General features: G+C 37.2%; 1 protein-coding gene across 12 annotated transcripts; it reads right to left on the bottom strand.

Annotated features, from left to right (window-relative positions):
- Positions 1-665: 665 nt before the first annotated feature.
- On the bottom strand, positions 666-27946 carry USP16 (ubiquitin specific peptidase 16). Of its 12 annotated transcripts, XM_046002420.1 has the most exons (19): positions 27513-27636; positions 26654-26754; positions 24761-24862; positions 22826-23004; positions 18595-18698; positions 17715-17818; positions 16614-16798; positions 15908-16003; positions 15181-15311; positions 14792-14879; positions 13645-13723; positions 11568-11659; positions 11167-11223; positions 10077-10253; positions 7266-7926; positions 6101-6195; positions 4831-4917; positions 1192-1348; positions 666-1094 (listed from the first exon to the last, which is right to left on the bottom strand). In XM_046002420.1, the coding sequence occupies exons 3-19, from the start codon at positions 24819-24821 to the stop codon at positions 970-972; spliced, it is 2478 nt and encodes an 825-aa protein (XP_045858376.1). In that variant the 5' UTR covers positions 24822-24862; positions 26654-26754; positions 27513-27636; the 3' UTR covers positions 666-969. The 12 variants fall into 12 exon arrangements, with proteins under 12 accessions (XP_045858376.1, XP_045858373.1, XP_045858380.1 ...); XM_046002417.1 differs by lacking the exons at positions 26654-26754; positions 27513-27636 and adding an exon at positions 27820-27946; XM_046002424.1 differs by lacking the exons at positions 26654-26754; positions 27513-27636 and adding an exon at positions 27820-27946 and having other exon boundaries at positions 16614-16795.

Here is a 27946-nt window from a genome sequence, read left to right as displayed (position 1 = left end):
TAGATAAGTTAAGCAAGTTAGTTTTTATAAAGTAGATATTTTTTCTTAAGATCGGTATGGAGTTTTGAAAAAGTAACATGAAAGGTTAACTGATTTTTATGGGACGTGCTACTATGTGTATTGGTTATGTAAGGTCTCTAGTAACAGTGAAGTTTTTTATTTAAAAAAAATAAAATTTATATTTCGGTATTTAAAAAGAATTTTGGAAGCAGCAGGACTGACTGGATTTTAGATAAAGTTAGCAAGTGTTAAGAGTAATGGAAGTTTAGCCAAGCTTGGTTATCCTTAAGACTCAGGATTATAAGCAACGTGGCAATGCTGGCTGGCTTGGGAAAAGGACATTTTCTCTAGCATGCTAGCATTAAGGGGGACCTGGTATCAAATTACTTGAGAGTATCTACCTTGGGTCCATTAACAGCCACAAAGAACAAGTGCAGTTAGACCCACACCCCAGCTTGCATACACTGTATACCATCAGAATTGCAGATAAAAGTATTTCTTCTAAGTATATAGTACTGCCAATATCTAATGTCTATGCTTAAATAACCAACACTTTATAAAAATTCACCTGAATTTTCATTAGCCAGTCTGAAACATTTTTTTAAATGTTACCTGCTAGGGTAAAAACACAACTTAAAATCCTCCAAGTAATAAAACAAGTTTTGGGGGTAAGTCAGTTTATTGATGTTATAACCCACCACCCAGACATATTTAAGCACAGGACTTACGGAATTCAGAATCCTTTCCAGAAACTGGAAGCAAGAATAAAAACCACTATGACAATACAAAACCACTGTAAATTTTTAGGTGTCTTCCCTTCAGTATTTTAATAAACATGATTTCTTCTGGCATGTGTTTAATTTTAAGTGAACATGATTTTACAGTTAGTCTTTACTTCTTTATTATCATTAATTACAGCCATTTTAAAAGCCATAAGCTTGTTTCTGGAGAAAGCCCTCTTTGAAACTATTACAATACTCTCTCATAAAACAGGAGGTACGCTTGTGAGTTCAGTACTTTAGTTGTAGGCACAGCTTGCACATGTGTATCACTGATGTGAAACCACTGCCCTTTGGTTGACTGCATTTCAAAATCTGTCGAGAGAAGTAAAATATAAATGGGAAGATTCAAGTTCACTATTTTTTTGGTTTTGCCATAATCTGAATACCAGAATTTTCCAAGACCTCTTACCTTGTGGAATATCACCATGGAGAACAAGATTCGAGAGATGACTATTCGCAGCTCTGGCCTTGGCATAGGCAGTATAATGCCCTGACCTCATGGTACCGCTGTGTTCAACGACTCCGTATAAGGAATACAGTACTCTTGTATTTTCTTCAGCCACATTCTTTGAAAGTGAACAGAATTCAAAAGTTTATTCTACTCCCTTTACAGATGCCAGGGGCAGGATCAGTTTATGCAAAGGGTTTCTATTTACTTTGAGAATGTAGAACTCCTAAGTCTGACCTTGACTACTTTTTCCCTACCTTTACCCAGCCTACTGAGTAGTGTCACACCATGGCTGGATGTTTTTACTGCTTTTTTATTGCCATTTCTCTGTTAGAACACAAACCTGCGGCCACCTGCAATTGCAGTTTCCTGGCCCAGATACTTATATAGAATTATATAGAATTTCTATATGAGTCCTGGGCTCTGATAATTGCAAAATAACTCAATAGTTCTACCAGTCCAGTTCCTCCCCAGACTAAGTCTTTTTTAAGATCAAGAGGCTCATGTTTAAAAAACTCCCCCTTAAATTTATATATGTCCCTTAAAGATTCAACTTCTCAAGAGTTCGCTTTCACCATCTAGACCATGGAGGCTGCTTATTCTAAGATAACTATACATGCAGTAGGGCAGACTGGTGACAGGGAAAAGCATTCTCTGAGTTGGGGGCCACTTTCATACAACTTCCAACTTAGGTTCTCTTTTATAAAATAAAGTCCTGAATGCGCATCACTGTCCTTCTGAACTATCATCTCTTTACATCTATGGCCCCCTAGTCACTAGAAAACTTCATACTTTGCCCCAAATCCTGTCTGCTCCTCAGAGAGTTGCTCCGCTTCCCAGGGTTTCTGCGGCCATCCCGTTTTAGCTGCCACACACCCAGGACTAAATTCTACAATGCGTCCTCACTCGGAACTGTTCCACTTCAAATCTTCCTATTTTTCTAGTCTCAGCCCACAGCTCCTTCCATTCTTCTAGTTTTCATCTCACCTGTCTCCCCTCTCTCCAACCTAACTGAATGTTCCAGTCCTTTTCTCCTGGCTGATGAAGCCTCTCCTGGCCTCATTCCCCAATCAAATCTGTGTCTTCACTCCTCAGTGGCAACGGCACAGCAGTGTCAGCAAAGACCACCACCTGAGACGACTGATGCCCAAGTGACACATGCACATTAGAGCTGGAGAACTTAGACCACGTGCATCAGTCTTACACATCATCTTACACACACCACCAGCTCTGCAAGCACACTGACTGACCAGAAAATTCTACTCTGAATCCTACAACAACCCCTTTCTATCCCCACACCCAGACAGCTGCTATTGCTAGGAGGCAAAATTACACACCCTGTAGATTGGTAAATTTACTGAGGACTAACTGGGATCTTCATGTGACTATGATCTTGTACCTTATTCCCTAGCTCTCTAGTTCCACGGATTGCCTTCACAGCAACTGGCCCCCACTTCCACCACTCCTTTAGCCTCTCCTCATCCCCCAACCCTTTACTAATCTCTGCAGTTGATCTCACCTCCTACTTCAGGAAAACCAAGATAACAAGCTATTCAACTCTAAGCTGCCCATTCTCGGAAGATGAAGTATCTCTTCCTCTTGTTCAGAGACCATACTCCCAACTTAGTGTTACTAAGCTCTTCTTGTCTCCTCCAGGGTCCTGCTCAATCACTTCTCTCTCTCTTCTGTATCTTCAAGGAGTAAATTTTCCTCTTGGCTTACCAACCTACTCAAGTCTCCCAGGCTTAACAAAATCACTGGTCCACCATTTTCCTTTTCAATAAAGCCTCTGATGTATCTATAGGCTTTATTTCCAATATTCTCATTCAAGTAACCAACACTTCTAAAAATTTACCATGACCCCTATACCATCTAATCCACAAATACTTTCTTTTTCTCTGATATTCTGACACTGAGGCCCCCTCATCCTTTCCTTGAAACTTGAACACAGGGCAATGACATTTTAGGCAAATAATAGATTCCTAATGACTCTGTGTTTGAACTAATCCAACTATAGGTATTTCTGTTTACCAGCAAAAGTGGCCCTGCCCCATGGTGATAAAATGAAAATAGTAACAAATCACTTTACCCACCAGCTCTGAAATTCCTTTCTTGAAGAATTCTAAATTGGGAGGCAGGAAAAGAGAATTTCTATCATTTCAAATTTTGCCAATAAAAACTTTATTAATGTTGACACTGAGGTATTTGGAATCTACAGCTTCAATACTATAGTTTCTCTGTCCAAATTCCTCAACACGGAGATTTGCTGAGATTGTTGGTAGTGTCAGCCTCTTCTTCATGTGCCTCTCAGGCTCTGATGCTCACTGGAGTTGTCATGAACCATCTCTTATCTTTCTCCGTGCTCTACACAGGAGATCTATTCTGTTTTTACCACCAATGTACTGATTTCCAAATCTCACCTCCCTACCTCAGGGCTCGGGCCTCAGATATGTACATCCAAATGTTTTCTTAACAAAGCCCCATGAGTATTTAAAAAATATACGATACTCAATGTATCCAAAACCAAACTCATTATCCTTTCTCCACCTCCCAACCTCTCTTCTTCTTGCATTTCCTACCTCAGTTAATGGTACTCCCGTCTGCCCAGCTGCCTTGTCGCTCATCCTCTGGAATCATGCTCAACACCTCTTGTGCTACCCTTACCATCCATTTCAAGGCCTCTTCCTCATCTTGCAAACCAATCCAATCGTGTAAGTCATAAGTCTGGTTAATTTTCCCTCTTAAAATACGCTTGCATCTTACCTTCTCTTAACCTAGCTGAAGTCCTCACCACTGACTAAATTCAACATCTTCACCTCCTCTAATATAGAGACCCTGCCTCTCTTGTCTTTTCTTCTTAAAACCAACCTCCTCCATGCTTCAGCAAGTAACCTGTGTAATACACACATCTGGCTATGTCACCTCATTGCTTCAGACTCTTCAGTGGCACCCTACTACACTCTTAAGAAAGCCCAAGTTCCTCACCATGAATCCTCCAAGCCTCATTCCCACCGCACTTCTCTGGTTTCACCTCCCGGTGCTCACTCGGCTTTGCACTATAAGTTCTACAACGGCTCATACTGCTAGTCCCTAGTCCCCACCACATCATTTTACACATCTTTGCACCAGCTGGTCTGTTCTCGCTGCCTGAAAAACCTGTTTCCTCTTGATTCATCACACTAACTCTTACTCCTTTAAGTAGTGGTGGAGATGGGGTCTACTTCACAGAGCCGACTTCCCTGATCCACCAACATACTGGGTTAAGTGCATACCACCCCGATCTGTGTGTACCCATCTTAACACCAACCATATTAAACTGAAATTAATTACCTGCTGATCTTTAGTCTTGTGCCCTCAGCTCCCAAGACAATGTCTGCCACAGTAACAGAGATTCAAAAAATGTTGAACTAAATTTAACAACCTAATATTCAAGATGATTCATCACAGATCTTGAAATTATAATGGTACAAAGATCAAAGACCCACTCTACTCAGTCATTCTTATCAACTTCATACTTAAGTGAGTTACTATTGGAGTATCTGGTAAACAAGCTATGATTTCCCTTCAAAGGATTGTCCCAAAAAGACCACTTTCACTTACCTTACATTTAAGGGTACAAAAAGGAGCCAGATCTAAGATTTCCGGAAATTTTATGTGTTTGTTAACTTTGCGTAGGTTAAAACCAGCCTAAAAAAGGAGAGATAATAGATTTCTTTTCCTGGAAAAGCTGTACACATTAAATAAACTGTAGTCTTACTCTGATGCACAAAACACCAACACCCAACCCTAGTTCAGTCCTCTCAGGAGACTCTTTTCTTTTCTTTCTGACCATTAAATGATTTCTGCTAGGTGCACACCACACACACACCCCAACGCATTAAGAAATGTGCTCCCAGGGGGCACCTGGTGGTGCGGCTGGTTAAGTGCCTGACTCAATCTCAAGCCAGACATGATCCGGCACGTTCAGGGTGGTATGGCCACAGACTTGATCTCACCTCAGGTCCTGATCTCAGGGTGTCAGTTCAAACCCCACACTGGGCTCCACACAAGGCTCGTGGAACTGACTTAAGAAGAAAGAGAGAGAGAGAGAGAGAAAGAAAAAGAAAGGAAGGAAGGAAGGAAGGAAGAAAAAAGAGAGAAAAGGAAAAAAAGAGAAAAAAAGAAAGCTGCTCCCCTGAGAAAATTCTCAGTGTTTCTGCTCTAGCCATCCAGAAAAGCCAGATTAGCTCAGAGTTCTGAGTGCTTAAAAATCAACAATAGCAGAATACTTTTCTGTGGAGCACATACTCTCAGCCTCCTTTCTAACCAAGCTTAGTGTTTGGTTCATGGAGACCCACCCAGCTAGTCAAACCCGTACACCAGCCACTGGAGGGAAAATGTTGTAAAGGTACTTTGGGAATTTGGAACTTAATTTAAAACTTGTACTGCTTACAACAAAAGTCTTCCAGAAAAGACAGGGTCGCCAAAATGATGAAAATCCAAGGTATCAATGTCTTTTTATGAAGGGTCAGTAAAAATAAGGTACCACACCCAAAACAGAAATAGTATCACTAATTTTCTTAACTGTGAGATACATCTAGTAAACTGGACTTTTTTTTTTCTTAACCTGAGAAAAAGTTTAGAGGAAGATGCTAATTTTACTAAAAAAGACAACACGCGTTCTAATAAAACTGAGGAAGGATTGTGCCTACATGTCTCCACCTTGAGAGGTGTCTTCATCTAAGCTTTTGTCATGCCCAGGTATATTTCTTAATTTTTTTAAAAGTTAGAATTACAAAACAACAGAAAACCAAAGAAACACAGTAATGTGGTAAGATAATAACAAAGCAAGTGTTACATATTTAAAACAAATTTAAGCTAAAAGGGGTACCTGCTGAAATCTCTTTAAATGAAGAGTGAGAACAGGAGGAGCAAGAGAAATTAGCATCTGCTTTTTCGCATTGGTATAAACATGTTTCCTTTCTCCTAAAGCAAGAAATTTTAACAGTGTGACAATCATTTTAGATTTCTAGAGCATTCACATTTGCTATAGTATCATTTTAAGCATCTAACACAATCAATTTATCTTTAAACTTTCTGGAAAGGACCAGGTAATAAATATTTTGGGTTCTGTGGACCAAGAGGCAAAACCAAAGACCTTTTGTAGGTATCAGTAAAAATTTCCACAAATTCCCACACTTTTACTGCTGTAATTCAAAATATAGCACAACTGAATACAACTACTATCTACCAAGGACAACGGTACTGAGGAGATACCACTGAATCAGTTGGGGATCAAAGTTAGTATTTTCTACCACCAAATCATTTTCACATGTTCATCAGTAAAAAACATTTCTAGACACCATACAAAAACCTGACTGTGAAAAACAGTTGGCCAATGTCTGCTCTAAAGCAAACTGAAATGCTATAAAATCAACACAATTTACTTTCTATATTGACATGCAAATAAATAAAAACCTAGACCTTTTTTCTAAAGTTTCGATAATTCTAGTAAGAATCCTTAGGACTCCACAATCCCTCCTTATCCCACTTTCCCAAGCTCAAAAAATGGGGGTGAGGAGAAAGAGAATTATCACTATTTTTCTGTTCTATATTTGAGGGAGACTAGAAGCAAGCACAGTCCTCCCAGTACCTTGCACTGGGCATTTCACAGGAGCGCACAGATGAAATGAAGTGTAGCTCCCTGCATGGAGGGAGAGAAGGGCCAGCACAAATGCTGACAGGAAACTGAGCAGACTAAGAAAGAGCCACTATCTGTGAGGAGCCTGTTGTAATAACAAGCCAGTGGGATGATTTACCCCCAGAGAGAGGTGCTGGAGAGCAAACTGTCCCACTCGTATCTGCTGTTCGGCTGCCACAGAGTATCAGCCACTTTGGTCTGCTTGTTCAATCTTCTGTTAAAATATTACACAGGGGAGGGAACTTACTGATGCCATGCAGATCCCGATATAATTAAGATAGCAGTATTCTACCTGTTCGGTGCAAAATGTGCCCCCGAACATTAATTTCCCTTTCAGTGAGAGAATCCAAATTACCTTTTATGTTTGCCTTTGGTCCACTGAACTGTCTCCGGGTGCATACTTCACAAAGCAGCTTATTTGCATCTCGAAGTTTCTCATTTCGGGTGAACTGATATAAACAATGTTGGATTGAACACTCATCAGTATGGAAAGCTTCCCTGTTCGCAAGAGTACAGAAAGCAGTTTCTGGATCTTCATTTACGACTTCATATACCTTGGTCCCAGGAGAATGACTCTCATTCAGAATCTCTATATTTATTTCATCAGGTTGAAGAACAGTATTCAAGTTAAGGTTTTTGAAACTACTGGAAATGTCCACATCACCACTCCCTTCTGTCAGATAGGCACCATTTAAATTCCTAGTGCAGTCACTGGGAGAAGATGCCAAGACCTCCAGATCATTATCCATGTTGACATTGTTCATATCTACTTCTTCTGTGGATTTTTGATTGTCAGTTACACTTTCTACCATTTTTTCTTGGCCATTCAAATCTTTCTGATTAACACAATATTCTTTATGTATAATTTCCTCTTCTGAAATACGGTTGGATTTAACATCCACTTCTCCCTGAAGTGACATTTCAACCTCACATTCATTATCTTCAGGATGGTCAATGGTACAGATATCATTTAAATGAAGAACTTTTCCTTGAATTTTTTGCTGCCTTCGTTGGTTCTGTGCAAAAAGCATAAAACATTAAAAAATAAAACTAAAAAAAGGAAGATGAAAAAAATAGGAAAAGAAAAAGCATACATGTACCACATCAGGTTTTCTTGTTCATCAAAAAATTTGTAAGGAAGAGTGCACTCCCAGAATTCTGATCCTGAAAGCTTTACTATCAGGGATCAAATAAATTATGAAATAAGTTCTTTCACTGAAACCAGGAATAAACTATCACCAATCATCAACATATTGTGACACGGGGGCAAATAAGAACATGCAAGACATGGTCTGTGTTCTAAGGGAAGTGACCAAGACAGGGTAGTAGACTAGTCAGAAACTGCCAAATCCAAGCAGTGAAGTAGGAAACACGTGGGGAGTCTGACTACACAGAGAGCAGGAAGCAATGTAGCCATGTGAGTTATGGTTATCAGGTCAAGGTTGTACTGAGGGAAGAAAAAACAAATTGAAAACTCCAGGATGCACAAGTACAGGACTGTTTTGGGCAGGATGGAGGAAAACACCCCAGGAAATAAACGGCCCCAAATTAGAGAGGAAGCAAGGAAGCCTCATGAACAGAGGACAATAAAGAACTTCCCTCCTAAAAGCATTTTGATCTGCCATTTGCAGCCTATTTACAAGCAGAGTGGGGAGAAAGGCATTTCATCAACACTACTGTCACTGGAACGCCTACAGACTCAAGGTAAAATGACAGTCCCCATGCGGCTAATCTGTAATACCAGAAGGCCGAAGGACACACACAGGACACAAACATTTTCCAGTCTGCCTCAGCTACAAACAGAACATGAAAGAAAAATGGAGAAAGGATATAAGCAAATACTGCAAATAAAAGGGAATACAAATGGCTCAAACATAAAAACATACTTATATTAAAATAAATGGAAAATAAACTGCATTGAGAAATTATTTTCCATCTATGAAACCGGCAGAAATCCAGAAGTTTGATAACACACTTCTGTCAGGGTTAAGGAGAAAGAGCAAATCTCATTGTTGCTGGTGGGAATATAAATTGGTACAGCCTTTGTGGAAGGCAATTAGGTACATCTATCAAAATTACAAATGCTATCCCTCTCCTCAAAATGTGCCGTACCCCCTGGGGATAAAAATACATTATATGTTTGTTAAAAAAAAAAAAAAATTGGAAGGGGAGACGAACCATAAGAGACTATGGACTCTGAAAAACCACCTGAGGGTTTTGAAGGGTCGGGGGTGGGAGGTTGGGGGAACAGGTGGTGGGTAATAGGGAGGGCACGTATTGCATGGAGCACTGGGTGTTGTGCAAAAACAATGAATACTGCTACGCTGAAAAAATAAATAAATTAAAAAAAAAAAAAATGTGCCGTACCGATGACAGGGGTATATATAGGATTATTCACCGCAGCACTGGTTATTAGAGAGCAAAGACTACAGACAGCCTAAATCAATAGAGAAACAGTGAAATGAGCTATGAGACATCTATAAAGCAGAATACTATACAGCTGTTTAAAACAACAGATCTTTGTATCCTGAAGTGGAAAAATCTCCAAGAATCCAACTAAGCAGAAACAAAACACAGGATCCAGAACAGTGTGTATAATTTTTTTAAAAAATTCGGGGGAAAAAAGACTACATATTTGTATCTGACCATATTTTTCAAAAAAAACTCCAGAAGGAAACATAGAAACTAATGAAAGTGGTTATCTATGTCATGAAAGGACAGAGTTAGAGGGGTACTTTCACTGTGCATCTTTATGTATTTTTAAATTTTTGAAAGTCAATGTATTAAGAACTCAAAAAATTATTAAAAATGAACTAAAACTCCTAAAAGTTCTCACAAGTATGGATGCCCAGGTGGCTCAGTCAGTTCGATACCTGTCTCTTGATTTTGGTTCAGGTCATGATCTCAGGGTCATGGGATAGAGCCCCACAAGGGGCTCCATGGACTAGCATGGAGCTTGCTTGGGATACTCTTTGTCCACCTCCTACCATCTCTCCCCACCCACCCCACCCCAGGTCCTGCTCTTTCCTTCTAAAAAAAAGTTCTCACAAGCAATACAAGATTTAAAAAAACAAAAGCACAACCTTTTCTTTGGTCATTCAGACTTCAGACTCAATAGTTGCAAATATAAAATTAGAAAAGCATAGTTTTCTTCCTAGTTACCCACCTTGGCTTGCTTTTTGGCTTGCTTCTTTGCTTTCTTCTGTAAGTGCTTACTTGTTCCCGATGGAATGTCACTCCTTTCTTTGATGTAACTATCATTGTCTTTCTCCTCCTCACTCTCTTTATCTTCATCTTCCATCGTTTTTTTCAAATTTTTATCATTTATACTTTTCTTACCACTCTTAAAATATGAGCGAAAAATAAAATTTTACAACTATCTGGTGAAGAGATTTCATGTTAACTAAATATTTTTCTACTCCTATTTCATATTGGATTTACTTTCTACAATGTCTGAAAATATATCCAGGACAAACTCATTCATCTCAAATACTAGAAAGCAATCTCACATACTGAGAAAACAAGCCAACAAACAAAACAGTAAAAAAGGCAACTTCACATGCCAGTAAAACTGAAAGGAATATCGTGCATTAAGATATGTGCTGCTTCCTACAGTAATTATGCCCCTTTCTAACTGTGCTTTCTGTTTATCAGTGATTTACTTGTCCCACTACAGGCATTCCTTTTTATCCTTTTCCTTCTTTCCATGTAAATGAGAATTTTAGAAAAAGAGAAAATAAAGTAAATTTGGTAAGACTTTAATCACTAAGTAACATTGATTAAACAGACCCTGAATTCATATGAAGTTGAATAACGATTTCTCCAATATTCATAACAGGCTTTCTTTTTTCCAACCACTAGTTGATGAAGCCGAATTAATATGGCTTAAAACTGAGATACTATCTATTAACATGTATGAACTGAATGAAGACTGTAAGGGATTTATGTTTAATCTTAAATAATGAAAAAAATAGTAACTTTGAGTATAAAGAAAACACTTTCCCTATAGGTCTACCAATCAAGCTAATAATCTATAAAGAATTCTAGACACACTATCTATCCTTTTTTAAAATAAAATAATATTTATCCCAATTTCTATTCATATCTTTAAAATTCTTCTGTCTCAAATACATTTTAAAAAATTCCTCCAAGGGCTAATGTACAAACTTGGAAAAGAGTGACAAGGCTCCCCTCATAAAATCTAACACAGGGAGGAAAAAAATCTACTTAAACAAAATACACTCAGTAGGTCTTACCTGATCATCTAAAACTGGTAGAGACAAATCAAGGAACGATTCATGAACCAAGGAGACCTTAATCAACCAAAACAGATAAATGTAAAAAGGAAGGAAAAGATTCATTTTAGACATTATATAATAAGATTATGGTGGGGGGTTAAATTTTAAAATAAATTCTTAACAAAATAAAAAATTACAGTGTTGAGGGCTTTGGGTTAGGAGAAATAACTTAAAATGTTAAACTAACTTCTTTCAGACATAAGGAGTGCTCACAGTCCCAGGAAAGAACTATGAAGATTTGCACAGCCCAACAGAGAAACCTTATGAAACTAGATATTTCTGTTTTTGAAAGACACAACCAATGAAATACAGTCTATTAATATTAATGAATAAATCCAGTCCACACTACATCAACTTACAGTTCTGCATTCATCACACATGATTGTACTAGTTAGTTCACCACCAAAGATGCGGTCCACAAAACTTGGTACAGACTTTTTCTTTTCATAATCTAGAAGGGGAAAACAAGTTTATCAATTACCCTTATATAATTAACAGAATAAGTTAAAACTATTTACTTACCTATCTAACCTTAAAATTTTATTTTTAATTTCCTATCCCACAGGTTTTCTCTGTTCATAATTACCATTTTATTTTTATGCCATAGTCAGCAGCAAATACTCCACTTTTGAGCATAACACAATTTAACACAATCATGTCTCGTGAAAAAGAAAAAGTTCTTATCCAAGATCTGGTGAGTGGAAAATAAACCGTGCAAGTCAGTGAGACCTTCTGCGGATCAATATCCCACTAGTAAAATGAACAGATGGGGCCAATCTGGACGATACTCTAGACCACTTCTAGCTCTACCACTCTAATAATATTCAGCAGCAAACTTAGGAGAGAATGACCATAAACTTTTGAACTCCAAGACTGAACTCCATTCAAAATCAAATAAAAAAACAAAACAAAACAAAAAAAAAAAACACTGGGAAAATGTTTCAGAAAAAATCTTTTTATTTTTTCTACGTTCCCAGAAATAATCTTCATAAGTTTAGAGTAAGACAATTTTACCACCTGGTCACCCAATTTTCTAAATACGTGAAATATATAAGCCTTATTCAAATGATAAATGTGTCCACTTATACAGAAACACACTTGATGACAACAGCACCAGCAGGGCAGGATTCTCTCTGCTACTGGCCTGGCCCTAAAGGACACTAAGGAGGCAAACAGGTGCTATGTGTTGATTCTAAACTGTGCTTCAAAGGGGTGCCTGGCTGGCTCAGTCAGTAGAGCGCCTGACTTTTGATCTTAGGGTCCTGCACTCAAGCCTCACAAAAACAAAACAAACAAACAAAAAAACCCCATGCTTTACAATATAGTAACCACTAGTCACTTGTGATGATTTAAATTAAAATTAAATAAAGGTAAAATTTAGCCCCTCAGTTGCCCCAGTGACATTTAAGGAGCTAAATGGCCACATGTGTCTAGTGGCTACTGTATCAGCATAAATATGGAAGAGTTCCATTACCACAGAAAGTTCTATCGGACTGGTCTGTGTTAAATCTTTAAATGCCACACAATAATAATGAAGTTGGCTCCATGATTAACAAATCAGCTATTTTTTTTTAAGATTTTATTTATTTATTTGACAGAGAGAGATCACAAGTAGACAGAGAGGCAGGCAGAGAGAGAGAGGGAAGAAGGCTCGCCGCTGAGCAGAGAGCCCGATGCGGGACCCGATCCTAGGACCCTGAGACCATGACCTGAGCCGAAGGCAGCGGCTCAACCCACTGAGCCACCCAGGCGCCCCTAACAAACCAGCTATTGACAATTCACACAGACAAGTGTAACTCACATATCACTGCTCGTCAGAAATATAGTTGACCTTTGAACAACACTGTGTTGAACTGTGTGGGTCTGAACTTTGTGGTTCCATCTATATGTGAATCTTTTCAATAAATACAGCACAGTACTAAAAATGTATTTTCACTTCCTTATGATTTTCTCAGTAACATTTTCTTTCCTCTAATTAACTTTATGTAAGAATGCCATACATAATACATATTACAAAAAAAAATACATGTTACTTTTCTGCTTAGGTTATCAGTAAGGTTTCCGGTCAACAGTAAGCCATTACTAGTTGTTTTTGGAGAGTCAAGTCATAAATAGATTTTCAACTGTGCAGGAATGGGACAGGACCTTAACGTCTGCATTGTTCAAGTGTCAACTGTGTAAGCTTTTGAAAAATAAAACTGTGATCTCACTCTAGCTCTATCTTTTTAAATTTCACTATAATACTACATAAAAATACACCAAAGTTAAATTTTTCAAAAATATTCCCCTTTGGAGTATGAATAATTTTTCTAAAATCAATGGTGATAAAGAAAAATTATGTTAATAACTGAATTTGAAATACAAGTGCCAGCAATCTTGTCCTAAGTTACAGAAGAATTCAACTATAGTGTGTTAGTTCAAAAAGTCAGACATTACCTTTAACTTTATTTTTTAGTTCTTCATCCAATTTTTCAGTAGAATTACCAAATGCTTTAAGAATTCCTTTACTCACTCTCTAAAAGTAATAAAATGGATATATATATACTATTAAATTTTTAAAGTTTTATAGTTATTTTCCTTAGAAAATATGTAATCAAGCCAAGAAAGTGATCAAGAATTAGCTCCCAAAACTTACTGAATAAAAATTAGTTATTTCTACGATCACATTTTGAAATTAATTCCAGGAGCTGAAAAAATTACAAAGCAATCACTAACCCCTGAACAAAGGCACTCTTACTTTAAGATTTTAATCATTCAAACCAATGCACTTGAGCCCATGCCCACCTCCTTTGGAAAGACCACTGAAATATTGTCCTAGAAGCAGACTGTTTAAATGAGAGCTATAGGGGAATCCAGCATTCAAAGCTGAGAGCCACCATTACGGGGTGACCTTGAACCAGGTCCTGAATCTTATTTATACCCTAGCTTCACAGTCTATGGAATGAGAAAATGATTAACAGCATCCACCTCAGAGAAAGGTTAGAAGGACCAAGTAAGACAATTCACATAAGATTCTAAAAACAATGCTTGATATAAAATAAAAGCAAAATAAATGTCATCACTAGTTATCCCCTGTTATTACTCATATTACTATTATTAATTATACTCAACATCCCCAAATACATTACTTTACATCTAGCAATTTACAAACATTTAAAAACGTAACTATATTCCCTGACTCTTCAAAATGAGCATACTTCCTAGACAAAAAGCTGTGTTAAATCACACTCAGAGTAAGAGTAAGAATGTGCTGCAACTGGGAACTGTTTTGGGAGAACCATTTTCCAGTACTCTGGAGCTCTCCTGGCATAGGCTAGTACAATAGACTAGAACTCTTAAAGAATACTAATGCCCTAACCACCAAGGAAAACAGAGCATCATGGAAAGGAGAATCATTTCTAATTCTCTACATTCATTTTACTGATTAAAATATAGCAGTTGAAAACACTGGTGTGGAAAAAAAATTTTAAATACAATAGCCTCAATAACTAGTTTCCATTGCTTTAATAACCCTTAAGATGTTAAATTCCAGACAAGTTAATGAAGATGGGATTATAAATTATACTGGTCAAAATATGCTAACTTGTTGTTCTTCTGCTCTCATTCCATCCAATAAATACCGAAGCAGCTCCTGGCTGTCTTGTTGCTGATAGCCTTTAAACCGTACTGCTCTACAGAAAAAAAAGAAGACAGAAAAACAATGATGAGTCTACTAAAATATGAAACTATTTTTACAAAATCTTAGGATCACATTCCAAATCTCAGAGTAATCTACTTTCTCAAAATTTCCATTCAGTTTGACAACACCCTTAGTAGATTCCATTTTCACATGAAGTTCATGTTTTTTAATCCAAATGAAATAAACCATGCTGTAATATATATACTGGATTGACTTTAATGCTATTGAGTTTTTCATATTATTTCTCAGCTTCTTACTGATGCACTGAAAACAAAATCAAAGCAGATACTCACTTTTTACAGACCTGAGAAAAGAGTTCTTTAGGTGTCACGATTCCCTTTTTGGTCTCTTGCATCTCATTAAGAAACTGGCTCATGGCTAAAGTAAGAGGGCCTGGAGGCTCAAGGTTTATTTCTAAGGGTTCCTGAATATGGGAATAAAAATTACTTTCTTCAGTCAAAGTTTGGAATCATTTATGTTACCAAAACGTAGCTAATCAACTGCTATTGCCAATGTTCCTGATAGAGCTGTCACATTTAAAACTTCAAAAAATGTACATCAAAAGATGTAGAAAGTTTCTGTTCATTGGCTACTTATGAAAAAATCAGTTCTACTGTTTTAGTTTTAGAGTATCAGGAGTAGACCACCTAAGAACTGAAAGAGCCAGAGCAAAATGTGAATAATAAAAATGGACAGGATAAAATTCATTTTACTACACACAATTTAAGCCACCTGAAAAGCTGTTGAAAATAATGCATGCCTAGGGCTTCATGCCTATCAACAGCTTTCCCAAGAATGACACCAAACACCAGAGCACAGCAAAACATTGCCTACATGTAGCAAATAAATCTAAAGGCTTAATCTATTAGCCTGAAAATGTTTCACTCAGTAGTCTAAAGTAAAAGCAAACAAAACAAGTAAAAAAGGTGAAAATGAGCATCAATTCTTTAAAATAATTTAGAATGCAGATATTCAGAGAGGAGAATTACTGATTGTAAAAGAAAATCTTTAAGTACATACAGTTAGTGCCAAATCAGGAGGTTCAATTTTTACAATTGTTCCAGACATTTTTACTTCTTTTAGTAGTTCTCTCAGCACCGGTGTTTGTGACAAATTCTGGAATATGGGATGGAAAGAAAAGGAAAATTATTTAAAAGTAAATAAAATATTTACTTTATCACTAAAATATTTAAACAGTTTAACTGTCTATTCTATCAAAACAGAAAATTACTAAAACAAAACAAAACAAAAAAAACAGAAAATTACTATCAACACTGCAGTCTTTGTTCTATCTTGCTCAGGAAACAAAAAGTAGCAGCACGCTCTTTTCCCCCCACTTTATTTGGCTCATAAATTCTTCTGTTCAGAGCTTACTCATCACCCCAAAAGGGCACTGCCTACTATCCAACATGAATAGCTACATTACCACTACCACCACCTGTAAGTAGGTATTTGTTTCTGTACTAGGTTATCCTGTGCTTCTCCAACGTTTGAGTACGAGTTCCTTGAAGCCAGGGGCAATGTTTATTTTGAATTCTAATGCACCCAATGCTTAGCACAGTGTTTTACTGTCATATAAAGTCAACAGTTCTTGAAGTATGCCTCAAAAACCCAGAAATAAATTACTTGGAGAAAAAAATTAATACTGTAAGTAAGAAGTATGCAAGAACATCCTATAATGTGAGGAAATAAAGTTTTATAGAGGGAAAAAAATTAACATTGGCACCTGCATAACTGCATTGAAGAAACATGTATTTCCTAAATTACTGAGTCCTTTCACAGTTATTTGGGAAGCAGAATTAGTGGAAGGATTCTCTTTAGTCATGTTTTCCTTTTTTTCTCGCTCTTGTTCATTTTTACTCTCCTTTTCTAATTTTTTATTTTCAAGTTCAATGTTACCATCTTTTGCTGCTTTAAGGGGGGAAAAAAAAGGAAGAAAAAAGAGATTCAGCAAAATGTATGATACAACTATACCAAATGCAAAGTTATACTTGGGACAAAGTACTAGAATTCGTGAAATTTTACGTAACATCATTATTCCCATCTGTTTGATTTTAAATGTTTTCTAATAAATGTAAGTAAATTACCATCACAAGAGAAAAACCAATAAAAAATATTTGCAAGTGATGGAAGCATTAGTTTGACAAATGAGACCAAACACTGTATGTTTGGTATAAACCTTCCCCTTTTTACTGCGAGACGTTTTTTAATAAATGAGCACATCCTACCTTATGAAATTAGAGTATAAAGCAATCAAGTAAAGAATGTAGACATGAAATATATTTTTAAATGAACACGTCAAAAATGAACCCTGAAGTTAAGAACAAATAATTCTGGCTGGGCAAAGATACTTCTGTGACTGTAAAAATCAAAACAAGTTTAAAGCAGATGATGTATGCCAACCCAATCAACTTAATTATGCATGAAAAAAAGCTGAGAAATATCTGGCCTTCACTTTTGTATTATCCAAACACAAATGTAACAAAATAAATTCAGTATGAGGCAGGCCTCTCTCAAGCCCGCCCCTACAGAAAGGGCATCACTGCTCATTACTTCAGACTCATCACAGACTCTGACTAGATGATTTCTCAGATTCCCTTTCAACACAGTATAATAATCCCAATGTTTTACATTCTTAACCAAAAATAGTTTGTTTGAAATCAACCATAATTCATTTTATTCAGGTATATGTAATGCTGAGCAGTACAGATACATTAATGGATACATAAAGATACATTAGTTAACATTATACATTAGATAATTAAGCTAAATTAACATTAAGTTAACATTAGATACATTAGGTACATTAAGAAACAAATGATTTTACCTGATTTTGGAGTTGTAATACCAGCTTGTTTTCTAACATAATCAACCACCTGACCCAATCTGTTTGAACTACAATACGGGACCTCATCATCACATAGGTAACACCTGTGTCCCAAAAGAACACGGAGAAGAAAAGTGACAAACACAACCAAAAAAGGGGACAAATTATAATTCCTGGAACCCAATATGTGTAACCACCAAATTATTCGATTAAAGAAAATGAAAATAAAAACTCTGTGGTTTCTTGAAGATGATTACCCATGTTAACTCTGATTTACTATTAGTAAAATTAGCCAGAACTGTGGCTATATACAAATACTATGGGAAAACTCCAAACATTTTACTGAAATGGCTAGTTACAATATTAGAGTCAAAAGTTTTTCTACACATATTTCAAAATACAGACTACATCATTAAAATTCACAAGTTTTAAAATTGACAGATGATGTTCTGTGAACACGGCTGTGTAAATGTTTTTTAAAGATGTGAAAATTTGTTTTGATGTTACAAGAAATACATGTACCAGCCTGACATTTATTTTCACGCAAATTCATTGCCAAAATTTTACTATATTCTCAGTTCATCTGAAAATCTGTTCTCAGTGTTCCAAATTTTAAATAATAACCCACCACATGCCACTTATAATATCACAAGCAAGAAAAACAAACGGGTGAAGATTCATATGTCTTCTACATTCTACAATTTCTATGTGCGTACAATACAAAGCAAAAGGTTCTCACCACATTCTCAAGCCTTCTGAAAGTGATAGTATTTAAACAAATTCTACAAAAATTTAAACTTTCTTGCTCCTTAAACACCTCCATTCCCCAATATTTCAAATAGTTACCAGTCAACTGACAGGCACAAGAGTTGAAACTTACCATACACTCCAGTTGTCCAAACTGAGAACCAGACAATGAGGTTCAGATCTTGGTGTCATATAATGCTTCAAGGCATGTTGTTCCTGAGAATCTCTGCCACAGCCCTAGAGAATCATAATCATAAACCTCGAAGCCACAAAAGTTCACAAAAAGAGAATTCATAATTCATAACGCACAAGAAAATGGCTTGAAAAATTCTGTCACTCTTACAATTCTAAAATAACACATTAGACTCTAGAGAGAGTACCAATTTTGTGAAAACCTAAGTGCGAACAGGCAACTGAGAACATCTCAACAAGAAGGTATTTAGGAACAGTGCACTCAAAGTACTCTTCCTCTCCAACTTATCCTTTCTAGTCCCAACTAAACCATGTTAATGAGCCATTCACTAGTCTAGTGTGAGCCCCTTAACAGCTTCCTAAGTGTTTTCCTGACTTTGACTTTTTTCTTCACATACATATCTTTTCAGCTTAATAGTATCTGAAACAAATTTCTGTTCGTATACTCAATTCAAAAATTATGAATTGCTTTCAAACTTCTTTTTATTACTTTTTTTAAAAGGTTTATTTGTCAGAGTGAGAGAGAGAAAGAGAGAGGCAGGCAGAGGGAGAAGCAGACTCCCTGCCAAGCAAGGAACCCCATGTGGGACTCAATCCCAGGACCCCTGGATCATGACCTGAGCCAGAGGCAGACAGTTATAACCAATTGAGCCACCCAGGCATCCCTGCTTTCAAACTTCTAATTAACAAACCCAATACCATCTGACCTCACCCTACTTTCTGGAGTTAACTTTCATATTGTCCTATATCAAATCCCACCCAGTCGTCAAGGTCTAGCTCAAAGGCCACCTCCTCTCAGAAGCCCTTGTTTATCCTCCCAGATGAGAAAACACTGTATTCTTGCTGTAAACAAACTCCTACAAACATGGTGTAAATTCCTGGTGGCATTCCTTATGTTCTACTTCATATTGAAGTTGTTAATGTTTATCCTTCTTCCCCTGAACTATAAATCCTGAAGATACAAAAACAGAATTAATCTTCTACTACAAAAAAAAAAAAAAAAAAAAAATTAGCAAATGGAAGGAGGTCAATACGCATTAACTGAACAAGCAAATGGGAGATTTTCACCTACAAGATGTATAGACTTAGTCATAAAAGAACATGACCAGATTCTGTTTTTTGCTGGTTAAATCACTGTTATGAAATATATCTTCAATATGTTTCTATCTGAATCAGGCCACAAACTCTCTCTTGGATTGCACTGCAGAAGTAGTCCTGTTTCTCTAACACTAAAAATATACCTCGAAGGGGAACTGTTTATCAATGGCTTCTAATCTACTATGGTATCAATACCACTGATTTAATTTATCCCATTCAATTTCAGTGCTAAAATAAATGATTATTAATTTTGAAAAAAAGTTTCCTTAACACCATTTGAGATCATTTGAAACTTAAGAATGAGATGACTTGTCTTAAGATAGCAGTTGAGAGGGCACCTGAGTGGCTCAGTGGGTTAAGCCTCTGCCTTCGGCTCAGGTCATGATCTCGGGGTCCTGGAATCGAGCCCCACATCGGGCTCTCTGCTCGGCAGGCAGCCTGCTTCCCCCACTCCCCTGCCTGCCTCTCTGCCTACTTGTGATCTCTGTCAAATAAATAAATAAAATCTTAAAAAAAAAAAAAAGATAGCAGTTGAGAAACACTTGCTAATAGTGCAAAAGGTGACTATAGCAGGACAAAAGTTAACAATTAAGAGTGATATTATCTTAACTGTAGGAACTAAATAGGTAGCAAAATAAAATTTATAATAGGAAATGTATTCTGGAAAAGGTAAAGTAAAATATATTCATTCTCACTCTATAAATTTAAGAGCTTCAGTGAAAACCTTTCAAATACAAATAATAAATGTGTTCTTTGCTAACATTCAGTTGTTTTTTTTTTAAGTAGGCTCCATGTTCAGCATGGAGCCCAGTACAGGGCTTGAACTCACGACCCTGAGGTCAAGACCTGAGCTGAGATCAAGAGCTGGGAGCTTAACCAACTGAGCCACCAAGGAAGCCCCAACATTCGAATACTTTTAAATTGTCTGACTGCAATGAGATAGCACTATTCTGTTATCAGAACTGTTAAAAATAAACTGCGACAATACTAAACGCTAGCTAAGAATGCAGAGACAGTTTATCACTCATACAGGGCAGGTAGAAATATAAAACATTAATGGACACTCTGGAAAACAGTTTGGCAGTTTCTTAAAAACTAGATATTCAACTAGTACATAACAGTAATTGCACTCTTAGACATTTTTCCAGAAAAAGGAAATTATAAAAATTTGTTTACAAATGTTCATAGCAGCTTTATTTGTAATCACCAAATTTGGAATGAGAGTAGCCCAGATGTCCTTCAACAGAAGAATAAACAAACTGTGCTACATCTATAGCATGGAATACTACTCAGTAATAAAAAAAGAACTATTGATATACACAATTTAGGTAACTCTTAAAGCAATTATGCTAAGTGAAAAAGCCAATCCAAAAATGTTGTATACTGTATGATTCCATTTACATAAAATTTTTGAAATGACAGAATTTTAGAAATAAGGAACAGATTAGTGGTTGTCGGGGGCTTGAGGGAGAGATGGCAGTAGGGATGTGGGTGTAATTTTAAAAGGGCAACATATGGGGTGCCTGGATGGCTCAGCTGGTTGAGCATCTGCCTCTTCATCTCAGCTCATGTCTTGGTCTCAGGGTTGTGAGTTCAAGCCCTGCATTAGCCTACTTTAAAAAGGGGGCGGGGCATGGGCAACATAAGAGATCTGTGTAATTTGACAGTACTTGGTATCTTGACTGTGCTGGTGGAAACATGAATCGAGACAGGTGACAAAACTACACAGAACTTAATACAGCAATCACACATGCATATCATACATACACACAAGTGAAGGAAGTAAAGCTAGGAAGAACTGCTTAAAATTGATAGACTGTATCAATATTAACATCCTGGTTGTGATATTATACTATAGTTTCATAAAATGTTCCACTTTGAGGGTGCCTGGGTGGCTCAGTTGGTTAAGCGTCTGCATTCGGCTCAGGGCATGATCCCAAGGTCCTGAGATTGAGCCTCCATAGAACTCCCGGCACAGCAGAGTCTGCTTCTCCCTCTCCCACTGCTCCTCCCAGCTCCCACCAGCTTATGCTCTTTTTTTCTTGCTCTCTCTCAAATAAAATCTTTTAAAAAAAAAGTTCCACGGGACGCCTGGGTGGCTCAGTTGGTTAAGCGACTGCCTTCGGCTCAGGTCATGATCCTAGCATCCTGGGATAGAGTCCCATATCAGGCTCCTTGCTCGGCAGGGAGCCTGCTTCTCCCTCTGCCTCTGCCTACCTCTCTGCCTACTTGTGATCTTTCTCTCTCTGTCTCTCTCTCTCTGACAAATAAATAAATAAAATCTTTAAAAAAAAAAAGTTACACTGGGGGAAATGGGGCAATGTATATAGGGATATCTCTATATTACTTCTTATACTATATATGAATCTATAATTACCTAAAAAAAAAAAATTCCATTGAAAAGAAAAATAAATTCCTCTGCCTCATCTTGAAGCTTCATAACAAGAATGCCTACCAGCCCAGTAGCCTAACATATGAACTTAACTTGCCACCAGTAACGGACAAAGAGACCTGACCTTTGGTACCATGGCAATACCTATGAGCTGTTCTGCCCCTAGATACCATCCATGCCAAGACCCAGGTACTCACTCCCCCAGCTGCCACAAATGTGGCCTACTTACAGCTTACAGCTCAATCTATCCATCCCCAAGAATTATCCTCAGTGTAATGAAGCTGCCTTGCCCAAGGTTAGTTCCCCTCCCCAGCAGCATCCCACAGCCAGTGTTTAGTTCATGCACAAGTATAAAGGCCTGGCCCCTTCACTCAGCTCAGGACACATCTGAAGGCCAGAATTCATTGTGGGATCAGCTGAGGCACCACAGTACTGCCTCTTACTTCAACTTCTCCCTCTGCTTAATCTTGCCTCCCTAACTCTCTTGCTCATTGTGGTACATGAGAACACTATCCAATAAACCATATATACACAAACCTCAGTCCCCAATCTGTTCTCCAGGGAAAAGGACCTAAGCCAGCTCGCAGTCTACTCACCCAAACTGTGGTTTTACATAACACCTTCTAAAATAAATTCAAAAAGAGTTTTATAAAATCCCATATTGATCAAAACCTAAGCATACCTGATGCCCACATTTAAGACATAGCCAAATTGAAGGGTTTTCTTCCGTTTCTTCTTCAGATTTATCTTTTACTTTATTGTCCGTCTTACAATCTTGGCAAATATTCCATTCCACATTCAATAAAGCCCTTTTCAAATTACCTTGTTCCAATCCTTTTCTAATGTGTCTGCACATAGGTTCTATTAAAACAAATAATAAAGGAGTATGTGAGATAAAAATAGCTTTCTGCAGTTAAACTCAAAACTTACCCTTCATCTGAACTTCAAAAATGAATTTATAAACAAACTATTAGATAATCTAATAGCTTAAATCTCTGTTTGACATTTGAATATTATGATGATGTGAGAAAGAGATTCTATACAAATTTTAAACTTTGGCTTTTCGAAGTCCCAGGTATAAACATCTTCCCAAATTCACTTCATTTATCTATTTCCTTTAAATTGAGGCCTTTATCATATTAATTATTCTCTTTATCTTAAAAGGTTCATGAAGAGGTCTTTTGTTAAGTCAACAATATAACTATCGCAAGCCCAGCACTGTGATGGGGTCAGGAAACCTAAAAAAGACAAAGCCACAGTTCTTCTCTTTGAGTAGTATTCTGGCAGAAGCAGATAAATAAATAAATAAATGTACAAGAATCTCCAAGATGTTAAGACAAACAAAAACAGTATCTTCAAAATGTGCTATAGCAGTACAAAGAGCTAAAATCAATGAAGGTTACCTAGACGAGGTAACATCTGTACAGTCTTATTTATAGTAAGAAAGTTTTCTGATATTAAGCACTTACTACGAATTTGACACTGTGCTAAATGTTTTTGCATACATGATCTCGTTTAATTCTCACAGCCCCCTAAAAGAAAGACACTACTATCCCCAATGACAGATGAGAAAACTAAGATTTAGTGCCCAAGATCACATAACTACAGAATGGCTATGCCAGAATTTGGACTCAGGTCTTCCTGACCTCAAAGCTCACACTTTAAACTATAAACTCAGGGACTGAACAACTGAAAAGGCCGTATCCCATGAACAAAATTTTGAGGGTATAAAATATCAAAGTGCATACTGTCTCCTCAGACTGTCATCTCACACATGTGTAAAAATGAACAGCAGGACCTGAGACCGAAAACCCTGTTGGGACCAGATCAGTAAAGGGCTTTGCAAGTCACTCTAAAACACCTCAGTTGTTTCAGGGACCCAAGAGGTTCAGAAACCAGTCAAGTGACGCATTTAGCTTTTGTTCAATGAACTTAACCTGCACCCAGAGAAAATAAAAACAAACGAGATCATATAAAAAACTACTAAATCTCAATAGGTAGTTAAAGAAACACAAACTAAAAAAAGAAAATACTCTTTTTCAACTAGACAATCAGCAGATGTTTACAAATAATACCAGCCAGTGTTGATAATGTTAAGGGAAATGGACTCTTTATTTCACTGGTAGGGGGCCTGTTAGTAAAAAAAAAAATTTGAAGGGCATTTAGCTATGGAAGCAAAAGAGCCTTGAAAATATTTATGCCATTATTTCAGCAATATGGAAGCAAAAGAGCCTTGAAAATATTTATGCCATTTATTTCAGCAATTCTACTTGGGAAATCTGTACTAAAAAGATAGTTGGATGTGCAAAGAGATTTAGCTACAAAAACATTTACTATCACTCCATTCATATCATTGAAAAGTTAAAGATTACCTAAATTTGTGTTAACAGTGGGGAATTACCTAATTATGAAATATGTACCCATGGTCCTTTACATCAATGGAGTATCATGTCATTAAGAATATTAAGACTGTTAAATGACATGTAGATAAAAACATTAAGTTAAAATGCAAATTAAAGAACAATAATGTACACTTTGATCCCATTTGTACATATTAAAATATATGTCCATTTAGGGATATAAACATAACTTTAAAGATTCAATTGGTAAAATATACCTAAAGATTCAGAAGAATCATCAATTGGAACAGTTTTTCCCTTTGTCCGTTTCTTTCCCATGTTGGCACTTTATGGATTACTTACTGACACAAAATAACAATCTAGAAAACAAGATAAAGTTAGCTTGACAAAAAAAAAAAAAAAAAAGAATGTTTTATATTTCTCTAGGCGATCATAACTAAGACACATATTTTATGTCTATCACACTTTATAATTTACAAAGATCATTCACATATATCATCCAGTTTTCAGTAAGAATTCTGAAGTAGACAGGAAAGTGTTACTCCTGTTTTTCATAGCTTAGAAAACTGATTCTTAGTAAGATTAAGAGTTTTGCAATGAGTGTAAGAGTCAGGAAAGAATCTGTGTCTTCTTATACAGATCTTTAAAAGTCTCAGCACTTTATACTACTCGGAATTCAACTTTTCATTACATAAATGTGGAGTGGTTGTGGCATTTTGAAACAGAATAAAGTCGCTTTCCCCAAGCTATCTTTCCTAACTTTGCAGTCTATGCAAATCAAACTGATAATTTCTCCAAGAAAAATATGAAATAATTCTGAAGATAATCTACTAAAGGGAGTTAGAAAATTTACAAATTTCAAAGCCAAATATAAAAAGTGATCCACTGTTCCACATTTTCCATACCAAGATTCCCTCTGGGTATTAGCTAACTGAGAATTTATTACAACTGCATTCTCAACTGTTTACATTATTACATTACTGCCAAAATCAGTTTGGAAGACTATAACAAACCTAGCTGCACATCAAATCTTCATCTCCTTAGTTAACAATTCAAAATTAGAACATATGAAAAGTGCTGAAAGTACATACAGATCTACCTAACTTTAAATAATAATGATTCTGAAAACCTGTACTTCACTTTAAATAACTTAGTGTCAAAATCACCTGAATGACTATAGTAATTATTTTACCTGGGATGTTTATTAAAATTCTGATTACATAAGTGGAAAGCAGGACCTGGGAGACAGGTTTTGAAAACACTTCCCTATTAATTCTGATACTTAGCTGGTCATCCTGTCGTGGCTAAGGTCTTAGAAATATTCCTCTTTAGCTCTTACTTGTTTAATTAGTTAATTCAAAAAGGTTTATATGAAGTGCCACATCTAGTAATCGTTAAACTTTCCAAGGATCATCTAAAATTTAACACGGCTCCATGTTTACAAAATAAACTAATTAACAACAAACAAAATAACACAAAGTATACAGGCATATATAAAACTAGGGTACTTTTTGCATACACTTTCTCCCCCTAAAATAACATGTTACTAATTTATCTTCTGTAGAATTAGAGATTTTAAGGGGGAAAAAAAAACAGTACCCAAGTTCTTGCCTCCAATCCAACTCCCTGTAATCTGTGCTGCATCCCAGTACCAGATACATCTTCTAATAATACCATTTTCATCACATCCATGCTTCTGAGCTGTGCACTTACGGTCTCTTATAAAGTGTCCTCAGTGCTCTGGTAATCCTGATTCTCATTACTTCTCAGCAAAGAACCAGTAAAGTTTACTTATACCCCACTTTTTATCTCCAAAGCCACTTCATAAACATTATCTTATTTGATTTTTCACAACCCTTTAAATGGAGCATTTTGCTAAAGGAAGAAACTCAGAAACAAAATGACCAAAGATCACAGAGTGGCAGAGATGAAATTAAAACACAGATTTTTCAGTTCCAAGACCACCGCTCTCTGCATTCCCGTCAAACCAGTCTCTCCAAAACACTATGGCCCACATCTGTGACTTTGATTTCTAGCTAGAATGTTCTCTCCTCTAGCAAAATCTTACCAATTCTCCAAGATGTTCATTTCAATGAAGCCTTAGGCAACCATTCTACTATAAATAAACCTCTCAACTTAAGTTTCCCAACCTTCATAACGCGCGCCGTTCCTTTCGTCCCCTAATCCCACGGGCTGCTTCTTAAATCTTTGACCTGGACACGTGTTATTTCTCTATCTGGAATCTAAAGTTCTAGGGGAAAGAAATGGTTTTAGGCATCGCTTCTGAATTGCCTAAAGCATCTAATACAGTGTTAGTACATATAAAAATACTTCCCAAGAAATACTGCTTGCACTGAAACAGAAAAAGAGCATAGTACCTGAGATATAAAAGATGATTATAAGGTGCAAAGGTAGGTACACCTAAGAATGAAGCAAACAGGTTCCGGTGAAAAACAAAAAGGTAAAGAATTTAGAAGTCTCCAGTAGTGAAGACAGCACTAGCAAATATGGTTTGAAGACTGCGGTAGCCCAGACACCAAAGAAGAACTTGACAACTGTAACTACTTCGGTGAGAGGACACTTCAAGGCTTTGGAAGGCGTTACAATAAATCATTAGCCGCTATAAAGGACATCAAATAAACCTAGAAAAAAGAGTGGCAAGTACCATCAGCTACAAAACCTCAATAAATCTATTAAGTTTTTCGGGTGAGTTCACATGAGAGTTAGCTTGTCAACCAACTTACTCTTTACACGACTCCACACAAAATTTAAATCAAAGCTGGTCTTGCCGGTTCGCATACTAATCCAGTTCCCTTCCTCTCCCAGTCCCATGCCTGCTCGATTCCATTAAAAATGGAAGCGTTTGTAAAACTTTGTCAGCCGATCTTAAATATGGCTTTCAAGTTTGGCGTACATCTGACCTACCCTAGGATCACTGAATCGTTGCGATGACAAATCCTGCTTTTCTTACTAACCACCACACGGACGCGGCAGCAAACCCAACCCCACCTGTAGGGTGCTCCCGGCCGCGCGGCGCCCGCCACACCTCCCCTTCCCTTCCAACTGCTCGGCACCCACGGGGGAGCTTTCGGGTCCGGGGTCGATCGGGGCGCCAGCACCGACAACTCATTGGCCAGCTCCTGGAACTGACAGGACATGAAGCCAATAAGAACGCGGTACCGGGCCGAGGCCGGGTAACGTGCTTAAGGAAGAGGAGCCTTCGAGAAGAGAACCAGGTCAAGGCAGGAAATTCGGGCTCTCAAAACGCAGGAAGTTATGCGAGCGGTGACCCCGAGTCAGTGGGAACAGAACTCACCCACGGCGACAGCGCCCATAACTGCATCCCCTAATAAGCCTGTGGGCTGGGCAGCCAACTCTGTCTTCCTCCCGGTGACGGATAGAGAGCGACGGATTTCAAGCTAGACTGACCCCTAGAAAGCAAC

Source organism: Meles meles, chromosome 4, assembly GCF_922984935.1.
Source record: "Meles meles chromosome 4, mMelMel3.1 paternal haplotype, whole genome shotgun sequence".
Lineage (NCBI taxonomy): Eukaryota > Metazoa > Chordata > Mammalia > Carnivora > Mustelidae > Meles > Meles meles.
This window is presented reverse-complemented; position numbering and strand designations above follow the sequence as displayed.

Bases quoted from the DNA above. Each gene is read 5' to 3' on its own strand.
- USP16 (XM_046002414.1), bottom strand. From the start codon at position 27,633: ATGAGTTGTCGGTGCTGGCGCCCCGATCGACCCCGGACCCGAAAGCTC. The intron at 4,918-6,100 runs GTACCCCTTTTA...CTCCTTTTTTAG, and splicing joins ATTTAAAGAGATTTCAGCAG to GCTGGTTTTAACCTACGCAA. The intron at 1,349-4,830 runs GTAAGTGAAAGT...TCACTTTCAAAG, and splicing joins TTTGTACCCTTAAATGTAAG to AATGTGGCTGAAGAAAATAC.